Source organism: Giraffa tippelskirchi, chromosome 8 (assembly GCF_054371585.1).
Source record: "Giraffa tippelskirchi isolate mGirTip1 chromosome 8, T2T-mGirTip1v1.2.pri, whole genome shotgun sequence".
NCBI classification, from domain to species: Eukaryota; Metazoa; Chordata; class Mammalia; order Artiodactyla; family Giraffidae; genus Giraffa; species Giraffa tippelskirchi.
Genome location: NC_137282.1, coordinates 46,580,228 through 46,604,496, shown reverse-complemented (window position 1 = coordinate 46,604,496; position 24,269 = coordinate 46,580,228). Strand labels below are relative to the sequence as shown.

Below are 24,269 nucleotides of genomic sequence, written 5' to 3'. Positions count from 1 at the left end.
AGTGGGGAGGGCAAAGGAAAATGGTACATACAAGTCCATGATGGAGTGGCCTGGTAGGTTGGAAATACCTCCTGTCATTTCAAGACAAAGCTAATGAGCTGTGTCACAATAATAGGGTGTGGACCTCAAGTCCACCCAAAAAGGTGGAAAACGGTCATGATTACCTTCACCACCACATGATTATCAGTGTACCACCCCTAGAAATCAGAGTCATAAGTGATTTGGAAACTTTTTGTTTAGTTTTGCTTTTGAAAAGAAATCACAAAATATTGAAGCAAATATCATTGTTTGGCTTAATTCAGGTATTCTTCATTAAACAGTACACAGACTTTATTGAGCGATTGAAAATATACACAAGGAACAATAGATTTTTCTCTGATTTTTTCTTTTTTTTTTTTTGACTTTCTTCCCTTTAAATAACCCAGTTTCAGTCATGAAAAGGGCACTTGTTTCTACAGAAGCTGTCCTCTGCTTGTTCAATTCCAAGTACTGTTTCCAAGCTTCTTCCTTGCCATTGCTGAGGTTACATCTCCATTTGCTCAGGAAGCAAATTCTAGAAGGTTGCAAGGTTGACCCCCTAAGTTGTTCTTTCAGATTCTATTTCTCCATAGAGTTCAGCTAATTTTTTAAACTCGGGTCCCCAGTCTCCAAGGTACTGATAATCCTGATCTGATTGAGTAGTTGCTGAATCCAGGGAGCTGAAGGACCCAGCTTCTGATCTCTGACCCTCGTAGGCGTAAGTCTGCAGAGAGTCATAAGGAGGGACGCTGGGGTCTAGGTCCGCTTCCACCAGTCTTTGTTTAATAAATTCCTGAACATCTATACTTTCCAGGGCGGACAATGTCTGGTGCCTGGGGGTAAGCTTCACTTCCGGTCTGATATCTCTGCGGTACTTGAGCTCCTCAGCAGCAGATGGATTCCTCAAGGCGGTGATGTCAAAGGCCTCCGTGTCTTCCTCGCCACCCCCCTCATCATCGTAGGTGACCACGTTCTCCCGCACGTCCTCCTCTGAAATGATCAGAGGCTCTTTTTTGCTGCGTCTCAGGGTGATGAAAAGTACAACAATCGCTAAGCAAAAACAAAAAGAGGATGAAGAGTTAGAAAAAAGAACATTCTTAGAGATGGGGCATAAGCAATTTCCAACCATTCTCATCAGCTATGTTTCATTTGTGCTTACATGGTGATCTCTGCACTCTCTGAATACCACCACAAGAATTTTTAATATCTGGAAGCATGTAGAAAATGATTATCCCTACAAAACAATAGGAATTGTTGATCTTCTGGTGAACGCCGTGATATTCTCATTTGCCAGGCTATTCTTTCAGGATTCCTGACTTGTGATTAAGTCTAACCACTCATTGTTTACACTAAGGGGAATAGATTATGGAAAAGCAATATGAAATTCTGACTGGAAAAATAATTGTGTGTGTGAGGGTCAATCTATAGATATTAATTCATCTAAAGATGCATACACTAAAGGCAGGGTATTTTAAGTTTTTGTAAAACAGGAAGAAGGAGCCCCTATCTTTAACTCTTTCTTTTTGATTCTGTGTAGAAATAAAAGCAGGAATATTTTACATGGCTCATCTCTTTTGTCCATTATCCTTTAGAATGGTATCATCAGACATTAATTATTGCATTTAACTATCAGATTACAAAATATGTTATTTATTTTTATGCTCATGTAGAAATATTTCCATTTACACAATGCTCTTTACATAGTATTTTTATTTAATGCTCAAAATAGAGCTGGGATTTCCTCATTTTTAAAATGAAGAAACTGAGACTCAGGAAAACTTACATGAGTAAATACTGTCTAACTTTAGATCATACAAATGGTGGGTGGAAAAGCTTGGGCTCTAGTTTATGACTTTTCACACTAAAGGTGATTATGTTTCCATTGCCATATTCAACTTTAGTATTTTAAAAATATAGAACATGAAAAAATATTATTGTAAAAATATAGAACTGAGTGACCTGTTGGATGTGTGTCTTAGGGAAATTTTTCCAAATACAGTGAATAGTTTCTTATTACCAGTAATGTTGTAGCTACTGGGTAAATTGATAGAAATTCATCTTGGGTATTTTACTTTGGTTATTCTTTCATTATTTTCAAATTGGATGGTATTAAACCACTACTAAACAGAATTATCTCATTTCTACTTTTTGTCGTTAGGCCCAATGTCTTTTACTTCATCTCTACAGACTGTTTTCTTCTTGGTTAGGTGATATTCTACATTTTATTATAACAATTATTAGGTTCACTATTATTTTAAATATCACAATATTATAATCAGAGAAGTATATTCAAATGGAATGTAGGATTACTAGATTTAACAAATAATTCAGGACACCCAACTAAATGTGAATTTGAGATGGATGAAAACATCAAAAATATACTGTATGTATAACATGAGATGAAACAACAAAAATACATGTATAATGTATGTGTATGTGTATATATAAACAACATATATTAAATAGTGTGTGTACATAAACACATACATATATATGTATGTATAATCAATTATGTCCAAAGCAATGTGGATATATTTTATGGAAACATTAAAAAAAAATATATATATAATATGGATTTATCTCACTATTATGCATGGGGCATATTTTTGCTTATAATTTAAGTATGAAAGTGAAAATGTTAAGCACCCAGTTGTTTCTGACTGTGACCCCCATGGACTGTAGCTTGCCAGGTTCCTCTGTCCACGGGATTCTATAGGCAAGAATATTGGAGTGGGTTGTCATTCCCTTCTCCAGGGGATCTTTCTAACCCAGGGATCAAATCTGGGTCTCCTGCATTCAAGGCAGATTCTTTACTGTCTGAGCCATCAGGGAAATATATATATATATTATATTATATATTATATTATTATATATTATTATATTAATTATATTATATAATATTATATATAATATTATTATATTATATATATTATTATATATATTATATTAATATATTATTATATATTATAATATATTATATATATATTATTACGTACATATACATACATATATACATATATATTAATTATATTATATAATATTATATATAATATTATTATATTATATATATTATTATATATATTAATATTATATATATATTAATACATATATACATATATACATATATACATATACATATATACATATATATTATATTATATAATATTATATATAATATTATTATATTATATATATTATTATATATATTAATATTATATATATATTAATATTATATATTATTATATATTATAATATATTATATATATATTATTACGTACATATACATACATATATACATATATATTAATTATATTATATAATATTATATATAATATTATTATATTATATATATTATTATATATATTATATTAATATATTATTATATATTATAATATATTATATATATATTATTACGTACATATACATACATATATGTGCATATACATAGCATAAGTATGTCTTGTTCAATATATCTGAAGGTATGTAAATGCATACATATGCACACATTCATAAACACCTACAGATCTATAATTTTAATCAAATTTCACACTTCTATGCTGTATTTTGCTATTTATCTATTTATTTATATATGTATATTGTATTTTATTTGGAAATCCTGATTATATGTAAGCTTTAATAAATGATCATAAAGCAAACACCATGTTAGCTATCCTCTGATAAAGAACATACCTGACGCCCCAGAAACAACCCTTCTATACCTCCCTTCCTCTCTAAAAAGCAACTTCTATTCTTCATTTTTTTATTATTTCCTTGCTCATCTTCATACAGTTTAACCCCTTTTTATGATAGCCCTAAACTAGATAAGTGTTGCTAAATTTGAACTATATATCATAGTATGTACATGCTTTGAAGTCTTGAAAATATGGAGAGGAAAAGGAATAGGTATTCAAGCCAGAAGTGGATAGGATAATTATGAGAGGGAGGTCTACCATATGTGGAAAGAGAGTGCCACAATACTGGGAGGAATCTAATTTTGCAAAGAGGCAGGTGGAAGACTATGGGAATGAAGAAAAAAAAAAAAAAGACAAAACATCTTTACGGAGAGTCAAGGAATCATCTGGAAATGTGAGGAGTAAAGGGATACTGACCGGGTAATGTGAAAATGCAATGGGGAGATTCGAGTTGACATGGTAAAGCTTCGATCACTGTGTTCGGAAGGGAGTGATCACAGAAAAGGCTGGAAATGAAATGCTGATTCTACACATGACCCGGCTTCATAAATGCTCTGTTACAGAGTACAATATGTTTCTAGTCACATGACTTGTTCTATATGCTGAATGCCATCAGTAAGAATTTGATATCTCACTATTTATTCTAGTGTAAATTCAGCCTATAGCTTTTAAACTCAGTAGCCCAAGCAGAATCCTCAAGTAACATACTTCATTCTATCCAGAGGTTTATATTTATCATCCATCATATATCTCTGCTCATCATTATAGTTAACTGAGGAGCTGTTCTAGATTAAAATATCTATTGATCGTTCTACACACTGCCTAATTTATTATAACAAAATTTCTTAGTGTTTTCAATAAATCAAGCTATTTTTCTTTATGTTGAAATGGTTGATAATGGACGTCAAGGGACTTTATGTGATGTATAACAGGCAGAATGTGATCAATACTATTACTAAAGTATGGAGGTAATATACATCCCTTACTAATACTAGTATTCTATTTGCCTAATGAAACATATTTGATAATGCTGGATTTATTGTTATGATAGCTTCTAGTTGCTTAAAAAGCTATCCCTGACTTATATGGGTTGATTCAAAATATAGATGCTAGTTAACTTTGAATGTACACTTTTACAGCTATTTCTTTCTAGGCAAAGAGAGTTACTTGCCAGTGACAAATGATTCCTAGATTTGTTGCATACCTATTTATTATAAAGATCAATATATAATTAGCCATACAATTTGAAACACTTTTTAAAGGTGGAAAGGGATTTCACTTATAATTATATCAGGACAAATACGGACATACAATCCCTTTGAAAGTGAAAGTGTGAGTCGCTCAGTCTTGTCTGACTCTTTGTTGACCCCATGAACTGTATTGTAGCTCGCCAGGCTCCTCTGTCCATGGAATTCTCCAGGCAAGAATACTGTTGTAGGTAGCCATCCCCTTCTCCAGGGGATCTTCCCCACCCAGGGATCGAACCCAGGTCTCCTGCATTACAGGAAGATTCTTTACCGTCTGAGCCACACCGTACTAATTAGCATGAAACCGTCATGTGTGCGTGCTCAGCCGCTTCAGTCATGTCCAACTCTGTGAGACCCTATGAACTGTAGCCCACCAGACTCCTCTTCCCATGGGATTCTCCAGGCAAGAATACTGGAGTGGGTTGCCATGCCCTCCTCCAGGGGATCTTCCCCACCCAGGGATCGAACCCACAAGTCTTTACGTCTCCTGCATTGGCAGGTGGGTTCTTTAGCACGAGCGCCACCTGGAATAGTCAATGGCAAATTTAAATCAACTCAGAGAAGAATGTGGATGCAGAGAAGAATGTGGAAGGTACATTCCTAATGACTTTCTTTACACTCATGTTTGTTTAGTAGATGTTTCTGGAGCAGATGGCACACAGCAGATACTCCATAAACAATGCTTATGTGGATGAACAAAAGAATGATTTTTCTGAGAGTGACAGTGTGACATGGGTTAATTGAGTCTTCATGAATAGTAATTGTCTCACTAGGAAAATAATTTTTAAATACTTTTAAAAATCAGCTTACTGTTCCTAAAAATTCCAAACACCTAATTTTGCTTGAAAGTATTTTTTAAACTTTGAAAAACAAAGTGCTTCCCCAAAATCGCAAGGCCAAATGTATTTAAAGAGAAGATAATAATCATACATATATACTTGAAAGTTAAACCCAATTTTAAAACTGCCAGGCAAGTAATATATTTGAATTAGTCCCTCACAGTATATCAAACTATAGATGTATAACAGGGTAGCACTTCTTTCAGTGGTTAATCTGAGAAAATATACTATGATAGAGCCATGGAGTTGTTAAAAAAGAGAAAGAGAGATACAGAGCTTGTCCTCTGCTCAAAATTATATTATAAATGATTTCTGGTATTTTGAAGTTTAGTTATATGAACTGGAATAAAATGAATAAATTGTAGTATTTCTAGATGTCTTTATTCTGATGAATATTTTATTCTTGGTTAGTGTATTTCTTTTTCTTTTCTTCTCATTAAGTGTGACCAGGATTTTAAACCTACATGATTCATTTCGTTTAAGAAAATTAAAATGAATTTACTGTATCATTATTTTATTCTTAAAGAGATTCAAATTTGTGGAAATAGTTTTCTCTTTGTTTTCTTCTCTATTTACTTACTCATATAATCTTTTCAGTACCCAAAGTACTAAGGGGCTTTGAATTTTCATAACTTAACTGACATACAACTTATATTTGAATAAATTATGTATTGACTCCTAACATACCCCCCAAATACTTTTCATAGCAGATATCTTTACCCCTAAATATCACTTGATTCTTTTTTTTATATCATCATATGTTAGCACTAAATTTGGTACGGTGAAGTGGCTCAAGTCAGGGAGATTATTTTTATTAGCTTCTGTAGCCATAAATGGTAATGACACTTCTCACTGTAACTTACTTTTTCACACCCAGGGGAATCCATAAAGTAATTCAAAATAACTCTGATGGCAAACCGGTTTGGCACTTATCTTCTCATCAATTTCACTTCCTCTCCTAGCCCCTCATCCTCCTCTCACCACATCCACCTTGATTCCCATACAGGAGGACATTTACATCCCCAAATAGGAGCAAACTACTTGGTGAATTCACCTAAGTTAGCTGATTATAGTGATGTGTGGACTATGAAGGTAGCTGGAAGAAGTCCGTTTTAGATCCTAATTAAATGATCTCTTGCCCTGGTTTGCTCTGCCCACAGTTCTGGACCCTCTGACAAGTAATGGAGTGGGTTGGGAAAGAGATGTCAGATGCCCAGGAGAGGAAGGGAATTCTAAGAACCCCATCCCCTGGCACCAAACTGATTGCATCATGATGGCTCACTGTAAATTCTCTCCTATCCATTCCTTAAAAGGGATCTGAAAAGTTAATCCTGACAAAACATAACTCACAAGGTGCACATTTGGCACTTAAAGTTAGGCCCTTTGGTTTTCAAGCATCATTTTCCAGTAATCAATGTATACATAGATGGAGTCTGACCAAACTGCAAAATATTGAATAATATTTAACCTATAATAAAACATAAATAAGCAATACAAAATTTTACCAATGACTGTAAGGTTATTCTAGTTGAAACTTCATTTTCATAGACTTAGAAGCAAAGAGACTTTGTGGGTTTTGAGATCACACAGTTAATTAGTGGCAAAACTAGGGCTGAATTTCCACAATCACAGTCATGTTCACAAAGAGCTACTAAATGAAACATATTTCAGTATCAAAATATTAGCTTCATGATTTATTTAACTGTTGAAATTGAATGCAAATTCAGAATTACAAGTTCTAAAATAAAGCGTTGCTACCTCTGATGTTGTTGATATTTTTCTTGCAGCCGATGAACTCACACATTAGCCAACACTATTTCAAAATTACAAATGTCTACATTTAAAGTTTGTGGGCCAGATATTTTCTGAATAACAATATATGTCCTTACTGTGCCATGAAAAATATAAATTACATTATAAATAATGATTGTTTAAACCCAAGCTTAAGAAATTCTGCAACTTTTGAACTATAGTGTAAAGACATTTGATTTTTCAATAAAAATTGAAGGAGCAAACATATCAAATGTAACCTTTGTTTCATTAGCCCTGATGTATAACATAATTTTTAGAAATGTTCTCTTATTTACCTCAAAGGGGGAAAAAAACATTTTCATGAAGTCAATTAAAAGAATGTATTGTTTCCTGAAATAATAAAATGTTGTTTTATGTAATATAGGGGTTTCTCTGATAGCTCAGATGGTAACCAGTCCTCCTGCAATGTAGGAGACCCCAGTTCAAGTCCTGGGTCAGGAAGGTACGCTGGAGAAGGGATAGACTACCCACTCCAGTATTCTTGGGCTTCTCTTGTGGCTCAGCTGGTAAAGAATATTATATTATGTAATATACCTAAATGTACCTTATACTGATATGTCAGTTTTAAAGGTTTTACTCAGTGTGCAAAATAATTTTCTGATGATAAATGAAAATAAAAACCAAAGGTAACAGGCCTCCACCAACTGAAATATCTTTCAGAATAAGGACTTGGAAGAACTTATATTAATGTCAGAGTGTTTTTTTTTTTTTCTTCTTTAATTGAAGCATAGTTGACTTACAAAAAGTCACTGAGTTCTATTCTTCGTAGTTTCAGTTAGGAAATCTAGAGGATTCAATGCTTGTAGCTGTTTATTCTTTGGGTTTTTTTTTGGTTGTTGTTTTTAAAAAATACCATATGATGTCACTTATATGTGGAATATAAAATATGGCACAAATGGCCCTATCTACAAAACAGAAACGGACTCACAGACATGGAGAACAGACTTGTGATTACCAAGAGAGAGGGAGTTGGGGGAGAGGATGAAAGAAGAATTTTGGGTTAGGAGACATAAACTATTCTATATAGGATGGATAAAGCACAGGGTCCTACTGTATAGCACAGGAACTAATAACCTATGATAAATCATAATGGAAGAGAACATGAAAAAAAGAATATATGCATATAACTGAGTCACAACATTTCATATCAACTATACTTAAAAAAATTAAATTAAAAAAAAGGAAAAAAAAGAAAAAAAACCTTCTGATTTTCCTGGTTGCCTTCACCACCATGCTTCTACTACAAAAGACTATACTACAGTGAGATAGCTCTTGTAATGGAGAGTCAAACTTCCATGCTCCAAATTGCCAAGTGCAATTGACACTTTTTGTTGCTCAATTTACTTAACTTTTAGGCAGTTTTTGCATGGTTGAATGCTCTGTCCTCCTTGATACACTTATTTTCTTTCATTTTAGGACATCACCCTTACTAATTCTGTTCCTTCTTCTGTGATTTCTGCTTTGCTCTCTCTGGTATTTCATCCTTCTTGACTTGGTGATCACACTGGAGTTTATCACAGCTCAGTCCTGGTCTATCTTTTCTCTCTTCATAGTCTCTGGCTGTGGTGACATCAACAAAATGCATTTCTAGTGTCCCCCAGCTCTGGGAAGATCAGGGTACACATTTAGCAAGAGAGGAAAAGTCTTTGATACTGTTCTAACTCAGTTGCATATCTAGTTTATCCAAGATTGTTTTTTTTTGTTTGTTTGTTTATTTTCTGTAATTTTTGGCTATTATACTCTTAGCCTTTGGATACTTGTTTCTAGAAAAAACACCATATCATAAATATTAAAAGTTTGCTTACTGACCTGAAATAATTAACATTGCAAGGTTCAAATGGAATCTTAGGTACTTCCAATAAACATTCAGTGAAGATTTTGGTAAATATTTTCATCCTGTGATTTGCATCCTGTTACCCAATATCACCTTTGATTTCCCCTAAAGCGTCTTGATATTATCAAGCTTTCTTCACTTCCACTCTGAGTGAGAGTGAAAGTGAAAGTCACTCAGTTCTGTCCAACTTTTTGCAACCCTATGGACTACAGTCCATGGAATTCTCCAGGCCAGAATACTGGAGTGGGTAGCCTCTTCTTCCTCGAAAGGATCTTCCCAACCCAGGGATCGATCCCAGGTCTCCCATATTGCAGGCAGATTCTTTACCAGCTGAGCCATGAGGGAATGTGCTGGTCCAAATTATGCTGTGTCTGAGTGAGACAAATGCATCATATTCCTAACTGGTTTGCCTACCTGCTCTCTTGTCATCATGAGATCTGTTATCCACTTCATTCATAGCTGTCTTTTTTAAGCATACAAATTTTATGATGGGACACGCCTACTTTAAACTTCTTACACTCCTAAAACAAAACCCACCTTTTTTTTTTTTTTTTTTTCATTTTACCCCATCCTGCCTCACCTCTGCCGAAACATTCTCCCTACTCAGTCTCATGTCACCTTGATCTCCACTCCTCTATACAGGTAATTTGTCTTTCAACCCAGGAACAAAACAAGGGACATTCCTTGCAAGAATATCTCTGTTTCACCAAAGTATGTATTTTGTTTGTTTTGCTTACATATGCACATAAGAACAGAGAATGGAGCAAAATATATGGCTGCTATGAGAAAGCTAGAGAGTGAAGATACACTGGAAACATATATATGTACCCATTTAAACTCTAAAGCAAAAGATTCTTTACATCTACCTTTCTTATAAAAAAATCTGAATTTGCTGTCTTGCTTTGTATAGTAATTCTAAAGAGTTTATAGTAATATTGGCTTCAAATGCAGTTGATAAGATTTTGACTTATCAAAGATAACATAAAATTAGAGAACTTATTTTCTTTTAAAATAAAATGTAATGCAAGAAATAAACTAAAATACATTAGTTTTAATTTAATAATAATATCTGATATCTCTGAGACCAAAAATTATTTTAGACTTAGTCCTGTAAAATTCAACAGAGGTTGATGACCAACTAATATTTTAGACTGATAGAAGTTTCTAGAGGAAACTTATTCTTTTTATTTGGTGGTCAGATTCATTGTAAATAATGTCACTTATGTTCTTTGAAATAAATTGGAAAAGCCCTTTCAACATGGGATTCAGAATACTTAATACCAATTCTTTCTAAAGTAGATCCTCTCTAAAAAGATTTCTCTTACCCTATTCTTTCTTCTCTCATATAAATTCTTTCATCACATTCAAGATTAACTATGGTATCAGGAAAGCTAATTAAAAGAATATCAGTGCAGTGAAAGCATTCCTGGCTCTAAAGTCTTGTCCAAATGACTCTGTCTCTGTATGTTCCTGTCTCTGTTTTTGAACGACCACTGTAAGGTACACTCAGAGCTGCCATCATCCCTTAGGGTTTAGAGTGACTTACCTAGGAGAATGACAACACACAGGAGAATAGCGATTAAGGCTCCTGTGCTCAAACCAGCCGAGGACAGGAAGGCTTCGGCATGGCAGGTCCGCACGCGCCCATCTCTCTCGCATGCACAAACCCTGATGGTGAGGGTGCTGCTGCTGCTGAGAGAGGGGATTCCACCATCAGAGATCATAATGGGGAGATAATACACATCCTGAATAGTTCGACTAAATCTCCTCCGCCTTGTCAGAATGCTGGCTGTGTTATCTATGACAGACATAAGCAGAACAAAATGTACTTAGTAAAGCCGCCGTTAAAGAGTCACATTTCCTTTAATGGATAACATGGGTATGTGTATTTTTTTTTTCTTTTATGAAATGGATAAAGGAACGTGAAGGGAGATTATGAACCAGTTACTAAAACTGGTTATTAAATGGAGAAAACTATGTGAAAAATTAATAAGGCCTGGACTAAAGGGGAGGGGAAATAGTGTATGACAGAGGAGGTAGAAGCAATAAGCATTTGGGGTGTGGACGTTTTAGCCAAAGGATTGAAAGGGATTCATGGACACCAAACTGTGGGGTGAGCCAGTGTTTCTACCCCAAACCTGGTGACTCTGATAGAAACAGATACCTACATTTTTAGCAAAGTTCAAGTGAGGTTAATAAACAAAAATGTTTAAGAACCATTGGTACAGATCATGTATTTATGGAGACACCAGATAAACTGATACATTATTTTACACTTGTGATTTGAAGAACTTTTGCTATAGTGGGAACACCACGGGAAAGTAAATGATGAATAAAATAGTTAATTTCATTTTTATGTGCTTTTAAAATGCCATATACTATAGTAAATAACTGCATGATGGCTTTTGATCAATCCATACAACCATAAAAGGGAGAGGATGCCAAATTCCTTACATTTTAGGGAAATTCATTTTTATTAGGAATAATACTTTTAAAATGAATAACCTGAGTCCCATGGGGTAAATTGCCCCAAATCACAGAGCTAGGACAATAATCAAGCTACACCCCAATACATTCTAGAATTTGCTCAAAACCAGGATGCCATACTGCTGCTTCTTCACCAGTTCACTTGCAGTTGGTATCGGTGACCTTGGATGCACTTAGGACATGCTTATTTTAACATTGTTATTTCTCCTTTTGTGTCTATTAGCTGAAAGATCCTTTAGGTGCACTCTTGCATGTGCTATTCAGAACTCCTGCATAGAGTGACTTGTTACCTGAACTGTAGATTGCTACCTGGCCCAAGGTCACATCCTTCTGGAGCAGCACATAATCAATGACTCATTAATTCAAGGTTATAAAGATCAAGTCACTTCTGCTAAATGCAGAAAACCTTGAAGGGCAAGCTTAGTTCCAGGTTTCCCGTGGGGTCAGCCATAGACATGTTCGAATTTTATGGTCGCTTAATTGCTCACTCTGCCCTTTGTTCCACTCTCACAGTGGTCCACAAATGCTGATCATGAAGGCACACCGTAAGAAGCATCCTGTCCTCTAAGCTCCAGTCCAGAGCCTGCTTCCCAGAGAATCCAACCTTTGGCTACAGCTGTCAATTAATTATTTTTCACTAAAAAGTTAGTAAATTGTTAGATAATTACCTCTTGGAATTATTTTTCTCATGTTAATTTCTATTATTCTGAAAATTGGAATTCTATTACTTATGAATATGCTTATGTAATCTTGATATAACACCCTATAGATATATTTTTGATTGTATATTGCCAAACTAATCCAAAAGACAGATAGTATTTCAAATATTCAATGGAATACATATAATAAAACATATGAATGATGAATGATTTATATATATAAAATTTATATATAGATCTATATGAGTATATACACCTATCTGAGTTGTTGAAGGTGTGTTATAGAATATAAATAATAAGTTACTACAAGTATTTTCTTACTTGGAAGATGAGAAATTTAAAGAAAAGTGTATTGACTGTCTACTCTGAAGCAGGTTTCAGAATGATGAAAAAAAGAGGAGAAATTACATCATATGTGTTTTTAAGAGTAAAACCATCACAGGTACACTCTCAGAAACCCAGACCTTTTATTAAGCACATCTATCAGGTGTAGGATATTGCATAGTGAATACTATAAAATTGCCTCTATTCACAATTCCTTTTCCTAAGGAAAAGGTATGAACAGATACAGACACAAACATATTTGAGGATCTCACAGTCGGTGCTCTGAAGAAAAGATGGAAGACGCTGGTCCCTGGTCCCAAGAAACCTCATAATGTGTGGAATGACATGAGGACATATAAGGGTAGACGGGGACTCCCCTTTATGGCTCGAGGCTTGTGTCCAGTTTACATTCTTCATCTGCTCGCATGTTCTTTATCAAGATAATTATTGGAAATACAATCAGAAACATGATGAGAAATGAGAAGAAAGCCAGAATATGTTTCTAGGGCACTTTAAGTTCTCAAATAGAAAGCTCTCCGACATGGAGACATGACAATATTCTTTCATTTTCCCAGCTGAAGGTCTGGCTTTTGAAAAGAAAGAGGATTCAGAAAGCAAAAGCTTCCTACCTAGAAAAGCTTAGCATAGCAGAATAATGAGCTCTTGACAAGGGATATTGTGTTCCTCTCTCGACATGTAGAAAATGTACTTGGCAGTAGGCTCACTGAACTTGAACAAGCAAATTTTGAACTAAAATGAAAGAGATAAAAAGATACATATATATCTACATACATATAAATATACTTATATATTAGAACAAACTTTATCTCACTTAAACTGCAATATTACATGACAAGCAATGCCTCTAAACTTGAAATATAATATGTAAAAAAATAAACCAGTCCTAAGTATTGGGACTTCCCTGGTGGTCTAGTAGTTGAGACTCCTGGTCCTTCCACTGTTAGAGGCACAGGTTTGATCCCTGCTTTGGGAGCTAAGATTCCACACGCCTCGTGATGCAGCCATTAATTAAAAAAAAAAAAGTATTACAGATAGTCTTGAATAACTTTTAAGCAGACAAAAATTAATATGAATTGAATAAATGAAAAGCATACCAGGATGTTAAATCTGAATAAGAAGTGTTAATTTTCAATGCCAGATAGAGGCTGATGTCTAATAATGTGTACTTAAGGTTGGTTCTTAATTCTAATTCTTAAGAATTTGGATGAAGACAGAGGATAATAGAATGGTTGGAAGCCAAGCTAATATAGCTAACCCTGGATTAGGATTCAAGGAGATTTTGAACAGCTAGCTAGCACAAAGAACTCAAACTAACAAGAAGACAGAAAATAAAGATGCATATTAGATGTAGACTTTGATGGGTATCGTATGGGAGAGAACTTGAGTAACATCTTTTGTTTTCAAATACATACACTATCTGAATGCAGTAATGAAGCAATAGATCTGAAGCAGTCTCAGAAGTATTCAATAAAGCTGTGGAATTTCTATGCAATTCTTCATTGGGAATATTACATTAAAATACTGTCCATAAGTTTGGATCTACTATCTTAAAACTTATATCTTAACTCAATTTAGAAGTCCTTTACTGTGTTAAAAGACTTAGAAAAATATGTCACATGAAGAATCTTCGAAACAAAGAGTGTCAGAATTCTAAATGTCTTGTATGAGTTTAGGTGCCCAAAATGTCTTGGAAATTTTCCAGAAAATTTTGAGAAGCTCTCTGAGTAATTATTGTCTTTCTGAATATAATCAACATATTCCCGACATTCCCAGCAACTATATTTCAATGCAATGTAGAAAAAAATCCTAAATGTGTTTTAATATTTCAAAATAGATGACAGTGCATTATCTGTCTTGTCATATATCCCATTTCTTGTTCAGAAAAGGATGTGCACACATATAGGAAGAACCAGGGAGACTGCCATGCAAATATATAATAGTTGACTCAAGTAGATATTTATAAATATTGTGATGACTGTGAAAGAATTGAAACTTGAAGTCCTTTTAAAAACAATAATAATAATAACTTATTCTTTGCAGCTATAAGAAGTCCAAGGATTTCATAATTGATAATTTTGGAGGATCTTTCACACAAGAAGGTGAAGTTGCTCAGTCATGTCTGACTCTTTGCGACCCCATGGACAGTAGCCTACCAGGGTCTTCAGTCCATGGAATTTTCCAGGCAAGAGTACTGGAGTGGGTTGCCATTTCCTTCTCCATTTCACAAAAGATATTTACAGTAAAATATAAGGTTGGATAGGAATAACTCCAACTTTTATATTTCTACAGGGACAGAAGGCTACAGAATACAATAGTATAATACAAATAACAAAGTGTTTCTAAAATTCAGATATAATTTTCTTGAATCAGTAGTATGTGCTCTACTATTTCTTTGGTCAACATCTTGAAAGATCTTGAATGTTTCCAATCTTTGTGCTACTTTCATAAACTGTAGTACAGTTTAAGTTAAAATGAGGCATGCTTTTAAAATACTCCCAAGGGCAAAAATGTCCTATATTAAAGTCCAAAATTACCTTTATCTTGGAAAGTATTAAAACCATGCGTTCCTCAAAACTCTTAAATTATTAGGTGACCATGCATTTCGACTGATTCTTTATTTGATCATGCAGGCATAAAGATAAACTTTATCTCAAGCATAGCCAAGCAGACTATTAAAGTGATATTTCCAAATCTATTACAATAGCAGAAAAGTTTGAGATCTTCAGATGTATCTCTTTAAGTGGACTAAACTTTATTTCCTTCTTATTTTTTTTAATCTGAAGAAAACACTAGGAGATAGAACCTTAATTTCCACCAGAGAGATAAACATGCATGGCTTCATTTCATTTTCATTTTTATCTGGTTTTCCAGGAGCAATAAGATCCATTCATAATTTAACTATTATCAGAGTCCATGCAGGAAACAGTGTTCTTTTGCTTTCCTGCAAAATACCCTTTCACATAACAAGTACTTGGTAAATAATGATTTGAACTACACTTGGCAGGAAATTGTCTTCTGTTATAGTTTCCTTATTATGTTATGTATTAAGAAATTAAAACCAAAATGAACTAATCTATCTTGATCTCCTCATGCTCTCTGCTTAAGATTAATTCTTATTCATCTCCTGTTTCCTGACTTCCTATTCTTTTAATCCTAGAATTGCCCTAATCTCAGTTTTTGAGACTCTGGATTCTGCCCATTCATTTAAATTCGTAAACACCCTCCTGGCCTCACTGCGTTTCTGCCAAACCACAAAACTGTGATCCAATATGTCATTATGTTCCTATTTGCACCCTGGAATGTCACCCCTTTCACCATCTGCCACACTCATTCTTGATAACTTTTAAATCCCTGATAAACACAACCATCCACTGTCTAAAGATTCTGTTTTCAAATTCACAAATAATGCTGTTAAATAGTTACAACCATCATGTATGACCCTAACAAGTATAGAGGGTAACACTGAATATGTTCTCAACGGAGATGAGTAATCAGTTTATTAAAATTCATCAGATGCCATGAAGGTAGCTATTTTAAGCTTATTTTGCCATTTTCTCTTGAGCCTCAGTCCCCCATGCACAGCGGGAAAACATCTATTTCTGAAAAGAAGCTCCTATCTATTAAACATATTAATATCAAAATATTAAAACCACATTTGAAAACTGCTCAACCCTTCACTGCTACTAATAATGTCTATCTATGTATACAAGATTCTGTACTATTCACTTTAAAAAGAACGTGAACACATATGAAACAAAAATATGAATCTTGTAGAATATCAGCAAATTTGCTGATGAAAAGCACATATAAATTTGCATGAGTGTTAACTTGGGTGAACAGGGTGGTAAAGAAGAAAAACAGCAGCTTTTTAAAATAGAAACCCGAATCTAAAATAATTCATGAGCATGTCACAATAATATAACCGCAGAAATTGTAGAAGTACAGATAAGAGCAGCAGTTTATCCACTCCCCCCAAAAGGAATATGAACTGCAACAGAAACCCTGTAGCCAATATTTATCACATACCTTTAAATTATCATAGGGAATGAATGAATCAAGTATTCTACAATAAATTATGTTTGGACTTGGTATTTATAAACACTGAAGGAAACTGTTAAGATGAATTCTTAGAGAGCTTGAAAAAGTGAACACATAATCCTGTTTAAAAATTATTTAAGATTCTATGTTTCAAGTTTCCTCTGCCTTAAGGCAGAGAGTAGAGTTGATGACTCCTGTAGCATTTTTGGGATTCTGAGCAAGGAAGGAATTAAAGCAAGGGTGTAACCTACATTTTCACAACACGAAAGTGAAACAAAGTGGTGCAGAATAGCAAAATCAGTCATATTTTTATTGCTTAGAATATGTGTCAGCTGTTTTTTGTTTTGTTTTTCTTCTTTTTTTTTTTGCTGACATTGTGAGTAGGCATATAAGAGGGTGATAAGGTATGGGCTGACAACCTCATATATATATATATATATATATATGTAAAAAAAAATCAACAGAGGTTAAAATCACTAAAGAGAGAATAAAAGCATATTTTTCTATCTAGAGCAGAAGATTCATTAAATGTTCTGTAAGTCACCCTTTCCCATTTTAGAGTCATGATGGCTTACAGACTGTTTGCCTTCTCATTAGTCAAGATTTGAGTCTCTACCTTCCTATGAAGGATAGTGTGATTCTGTCAAGTATGACTGGATTAAGACTGAGACGTGACTAGGAGGAGAAAGAAAATTCATAGCTGAACAAAAACAATGTGTCTTATGTGTCAGCCTCATCACTGATGGTAGTGACTCGGGGCACAGCTGCCCCCACATCCATTAGAGGATGTTTGAGGCCTCATTGCAACTATATTCTGAGGACAGACTGTGCATGTGCTATTTTATTTAGGAATGGGAGGAAACGTTAAATGGTCTCTTGAAGCCCTGTGGATAAAAACAGAATTTTAAATTGTTATAATCTGTAGAGAAATTAAGCATATTACAACACCAGCTGTGAGTTCTCATTTGAAGGACAAAATAAATGATGGGAATATTGACTGCTTGGGATCTGACAACGCTGATGAAGTGCAAAATAAACATAAAATCTCTTATGGTTTCCAATATGCATCAAAGTAAATAACTGCATTTCACTACCAGTGGACTGTGAAATCTGAAAGAAAATGCCCCCAAAGATATTTTCTTCACAGCTCCTAGTCAAATTTGAAAACATCACATCTTAAAATCAATGCAATGTAAAGTTAGATATTCTTCATCAAACCCAAACGGCCACAAGGAAAAACAGTGTTTTCTGAAAACAATATTAAGTATTTTGCTAAAAGTGATAAAATTTATAAATAATATAACCTTTACTTTTAGAAATAATATTATAAAGAAACAATAAAAAGTATTAAAACCAAGGGGAAAAAGTCTTCAAAATACTGCAACAAGTTGAAAATGACAGTCTAGAGAATCTTCCCTTTAACATGGTTTAAAGTAGTCATTTTCACTGCAGTTTATTCATTATGTTACAAAGAATGTGCTATTTGAAGTCATTCATTTTTAAAGAATGGAAGCAGCTACAGAAATGGGAAACATATATCTAAAGGAGATAACCTAGATAGAAATATGAGTAACAGATGTTCTTGATAGTAAATTATCAATAAAAAGTAAGCTAAGAATTTTCAATCTAAAAGGCACATGAAGTGTGATTTAGGAAACTGAATAGAAAGATACAAATATACACATAGTTAAAAATGATCTCTTTCTCTACTAAAATCTGTAACATTTACAAATGCACTTGATAATTGGAATTAAGCCTAGGAATTAGTCTGGCAAATCTCCTTGCATCAAATAAAGCCTAGTCCTCCCAGAGGCAATATAAAGATCATGAAGCAGAAAAGACTTGTAGACTAAGGATGATTTTATATTGGTGGATTAGGCTACACTTTGCTACTACAAGATGAATGAACAAAAGCATCGTATGTTCAGACCTCTGGGGTACGCCTAGACTCGTAGATTTTAAGACATTATGGCTATGGTTCATTCGCTATAGATATTTAGTTAAGAAGTTTAAATTATACAGTGGATTTTTTTTTGATGTCAAAAAGAAAAGTTTACCTATCACAATTTAAAGAGAAGATGGTTGTAGGAAAAACTACATTTTAATCCGAAAACATATCCTGCTTTCATTGTTGTTTCAAGGTGATAAAACTTTTAAATTCTAACTTAAAAATTATCATCTGAACTCCTGTTTTTCATTTTAAATAAAATTGTGCTATTACCAGTATATTAGTTAATGATAAAGATAAGGTTATTATCAAAAATGTATTTACATTATACCTTTTGCTGTATATGTTGTCAAAAAAATAAAAATCCATCACTTGGCTGTTTTCCAAGTCAAAGTTTTTTTTTTTATTAATAGCTAATCGGTCATCACTTTCCAGATAAATATTGAAGACTCTTGTTTAATAAAAATTTTTCTATCTATCACAATTTGGTACTAGAGCAACTAAAGAATTAATGGTGGAATATCTTGTCTATCTCGGAGGGGCACAAAATACAGCACAGTGTTTCACGTTCAGTGTTTTTAATAGCTAATTAAAATGCCCATGTTTTTGCTTTGTCATCTCTCTGGCTAAATTCTGAAGACTAATGTCACATTCTGTCATCTCTATGCTGTCTTCATTCCCCATATCATTGAAAAGTATTCTCTAATCCGCCCCAGCTAGGGGAACAAGACTCCATTCTGTAAAGGCAAACCATGTTCCACCTCTTTTAATGATAGGACTTTCAATTATCTCTCTAAAGAAACTCACATTTCACTGCCTTCAGCTGTGAGTTACATTTCATATCATCTTTATTTTCCTAGGTAGGTGGAGAGTCCTTTGAAAGCAGGAGCTGTCTATAATATTGTCTTGCATTCTGAACAGCGTATATCACTGCCTCAAACACATCAGACAGCACCTTGAAGACTGAATGGCAGGGGGAAAAAAAAACAATGCTAACTTAAGAGCTGACTATAGAATTTCTTTTAGAAGAAAACATTCTAAAAAAGAGAGTAAGAAGGGTGGTGAATAGTAATACATTGTGAGGTTGGGGAAGAACATGCTGGACACACTAGTGTAAACAGGGGTGGGGATAAGGCTGAGTGTGTGTGTGTATGTGTATTTCAGGCTTTTTTCTATATTTTTAACTCTATGCAATATATGAGTACATTCTTACTGAAAATACTCAAAGTCTGTTGAAAAACATATCTTAAAAAGTATTATATTTTCTAGCATATTAAATTATTACTTTTCCTTGTGAATGTATGTGGCACTTAAACCATTTCTATTCGATATTTAATCATATATTGTTTGTTTTATACTGTCTTTACTTTTTCAGAAATTTATTTTTATCTTATGTTCATTTGGCTGTTGTAGTTGCAAATATTTTATCAATAGGATTTTACTATGATTGACAAATAGTTTTTATATTTTCTGAGGCATTCAGCATTTTAAAATACCCTTCCTTAACTGTCACATGAGCATTATCTTAGATAGGAAGAGATGTATTTGATTGTAGTTCTCTTTTTGAAATGTTACTAAAAGAAAGTCCATGAACTATTAGCTTGTAATGAGTACTTTGCAAATGAGTACTTCAGCATCATTTAATCTGTTTACAATTTAAATTCATTGTCTGGAAATTCGTAAAATTATTTCTTATCTCTTAAGTTAGGGAATTTCTCTGGGATTATATACATAATTTTGGATCTTAAACCCATATACTCCTTCACGCATGTTCCTTCAGATATTTCATTGGTATTTTCATGTATTTATTTAATTTTTATTTTTAATGTGCCCTTTAAAACATGCAGTATTTTGTGCGTGATCTCAAATTCTTTATATTTTGATTCCTCTTCATAAAAATGAAATAGGAATAACTGTCTCTATATCTCCATTTGATGAAAGAGGAAACTGAGACACACAGCCCAAGAACATGGCTATGGCCTCACACATAATTATTCAGCAGAAGAAGCAGTTTTAAAATTGAGGCAACCTGTTTCCTGAGCAGAGCTCTGAAACATTCTTCTATGTTGCTTCCTTCACCTTCTTTTTCTTTTTTTAATTTAACAATTTTTTTTCCTTTTTAAATCTAAAATATCCTCTGTGTCTGGCTCTCTGGTAGCAGTTGAGTGAGTGAGTGAGTGAATGTTGCTCAGCTGTGTCCAACTCTTTGTGACCCCATGAGCTGTAACCCACTTGGCTCCTTCCTCTGTCCACAGAATGTCTCCAGGCAAGAACACTGGAGTGGGTAGCCATTCCCTTCTCAAAGGGATCTTGCTGACCCAGGGATCGAACCCGGGTCTCCTGCATTGCAGTTAGGAATATATTAACAGCAGCAAATAAGTCAGACAAAAATCCCTGCCCAAACAGAGCTTATCATCTAAATGGGGAGAGCTCACATGTGGGAAGTACTACAAAGAAGGAGGTGCAGGGTATCAAACAACCACAGGTGTCACTTAAAGACATGAATCTGCGTTGACATCACTAATGGGTGTTGAGTGTTGGGTGACTAAAGTGCTGGCCAACTTGCTCTTTGGGACATTGAATTTTTCCAGAGTTATGATTCTGAGTATGGATGGAGAAAGCGCTCCCAAGACTTTGACAAAAAAAGGGGGAAGTGACTGGAGGTCGGTAGACGATAGGAACCAGGAGACATACCAAAATGCCACAAGGCTCAAAGGAGCAGAGAGGAGGTATGCAAAGACACTCACTCCACTGATACTGCTGAAAACAAAATTAGTAAAAAGGAAGCAACAACTGCCCAAGAGAACCTGGCTTTCTCTATCACATTTCAATATGTGTTTGCCTCTGTCCTTCCACCTGCACTGTTCTGTGATCATCCACTGAGGGAGATCCTTCCAGCTGATTCCCAGGGATTGCTCCAAAAGAGTAAGATTTATTGGGTACAATTGGGCCAGTACCTAAATTTTGTTTGGAACACTGCCTCGGAGGTGATTTTCAGGATCCATTCAGAGGTTTACTTTATTTAGCAGTACATGTGATCCCGGTAAAGAGTTGTCTTGTTTTGTTTTGTTTTGTTTTTTAATATGTGTTTGACATAATTTTTAAGCTATAATTTCCTTCATCTGTTATCCATTTCAGATATCTACTAAGCTGGGCTTCTCTTTCCCTGCACTCTGTTTACCCTACCTTTGGTAAAATTTTGTGCTTTGAGTATGTAACAGGCATAGGGGAGTAACACAGGGAAAACAAGAGCCAGAGAAATAGGAGAAAACTGGTTAAATTGGTGAATGGCACAAAGAGTAACAATGTTGTATGGTCTACTCTCATAATCCTCAGAATTTTCACAGAGATTATTGGTTTTTCTCAGTACATAGGATGGGATTTTGAACCAGTTTTAATTATATTTTTAAGAACAAATATCTGTACAATATTCATGAACAACCAGGCTGCCAGCATCTTAATAATAATTAGATTGTTAATGAGCTGTGTCCTTTCTTCCAAGCCCAGTTTATATCCCAACTCTTTAATGAAACTAGCCAAATGGTTCTTGTGATATAAAACACAGTCTGGATAAAACAGTAGTTTTTGACTAACCAATAACTAAGAGAAAAATCTGAAATCTTTAAGGAAATTTCTGTTTAATGACCTTAGAAGGTTGCTGAGGCAAGATAAGTAGAGGGATGAGTTTCCGGAGAGGGCAAAAATGGGTGGAGTTGAACTGCGGATTACAATGTATTTGATTATACTAGGAGCTAACAAGAGGCTGGGATACCAAGCTGCTACTGCTACTGCTACTGCTAAGTCGCTTCAGTCGTGTCCGTCTCTGTGCGACCCCACAGACGGCAGCCCACCAGGCTCCACCGTCCCTGGGATTCTCCAGGCAAGAATACTGGAGTGGGTTGCCATTGCCTTCTCCAGTTCATGAAAGGGAAAAGTGAAAGTGAAGTCGCTCAGTCGTGTCTGACTCTTCGCGACCTCATGGACTGTAGCCTACCAGGCTCCTCCGTCCATGGGATTTTCCAGGCAAGAGTACTGGAGTGGGGTGCCATTGCCTTCTCCAGGGATACCAAGCTAGTGACATAGAAAATAGAACTTTTAGAAGTCTCCTGGGCCCACAGTCATACTGGAAATTGAGGGGTCTTAACATGGCTGATTCTCCCTAAAGACATTTGTTAAACTGAAATTTTAAATTGAAAGTTTAGTAGAGATTCAAAACTCTAAATGGAAAAGCAGAAAGAAGAGGTTTATTATTTTTATCACTGCCCCCCTCCCAGCTCTTCTTGTTGAACAAACAATGATTAAGGAAGGGAACCAGGGTGAATGGCCCCAGTGTACAAAGACTCTTAGTTGAAAGCCCTAGAGGGTCATGCCTTAGGGATGAGAATAAATCAGAGACAGACTGAATGTAAAGAAAACTGCAAATTAGCCTTGACTTGGTTCAACCCTGCTTGGATTGATGTACAGGCATAGCCCCTTTAATCTTGCTTTGCTTTACTGTATTTTGCAGACACTGTGTTTGTTTTAAAAGATGAAATTTTGTGAAAACCTTGTACTGCACAAGTCTACTGGCACCATTTTTCCAACTGCCTTTGCTCATTTCTGGTCTCTGTGTCACATTTTGGTAATTCTCACAATATTTCAAACTTTTTCATTATTAGTATATTTGTTATGGTGATCTGTGATCAGGGATCTTTGATGTTACTATTGCAAAAATATTATGACTCCCTAATTACTCAGATGATGGTTAGTGTTTTTCAGCAATAAAATATTTTGAATTAAGTTATGTGTTTTTTTAGACATAACATTATTTCTTACTTAATAGATTAAGTAAAATGTACACACCACTTTTATATGCATTGAAAAAAATCATGTGACTCATTTTATTATAATTGCTTTATTGTGGTGGATAGGAATTGAACCCATGATGTCTCTGTGGTTCACCTGTAATAAGGTCCCTCTCTAATTGCTCATCCGATAAAATGACAAACTCTCTGGAGAAATTTATTACCATTTGAGATTCTTCTAGGTCTAGACACTATGTGTGAAACCCAGCTAAAAATGACGAGGGACTAACAAGCCAGATCGTAATACCTCAGTCCTGTCTCTCCAGTCTCCCTGATAAAAAACAAAAACTATCACTTTATTGAGAAAGTAGGGTTAGCTGACAACGTTTCTAAAATCATTAAGATCAATATGCTCAAGAAAATAGAAGGAAAAAATAAAACAAAAGAAATGATAGAGAATTTTACTAGAGATCTACATCTCTGTAAAAGAAAATAAACAAATGAAAAATACGTGGCTATCAACCAAAGCCAAGTGAGTGGACCTCATTTTCTCTGATAAGAGATCC

At 34.5% G+C, this 24,269-nt stretch overlaps 1 protein-coding gene across 3 annotated transcripts in view; it reads right to left on the bottom strand.

The window, feature by feature from the left end:
- Nucleotides 1-308: 308 nt before the first annotated feature.
- The window catches only part of CDH18 (cadherin 18), a 647,409-nt gene continuing 623,448 nt past the window's right edge, over nt 309-24,269 (bottom strand). For all 3 annotated transcript variants that reach the window (XM_081524342.1, XM_081524344.1, XM_081524343.1), the window contains 2 exons: nt 10,989-11,240; nt 309-1,068 (listed from right to left, as the gene is read on the bottom strand). In XM_081524342.1, the coding sequence (XP_081380468.1) occupies nt 578-1,068; nt 10,989-11,240 (743 nt within the window). In that variant the 3' untranslated portion in view covers nt 309-577. The remainder of the gene's footprint in view (nt 1,069-10,988; nt 11,241-24,269) is intronic.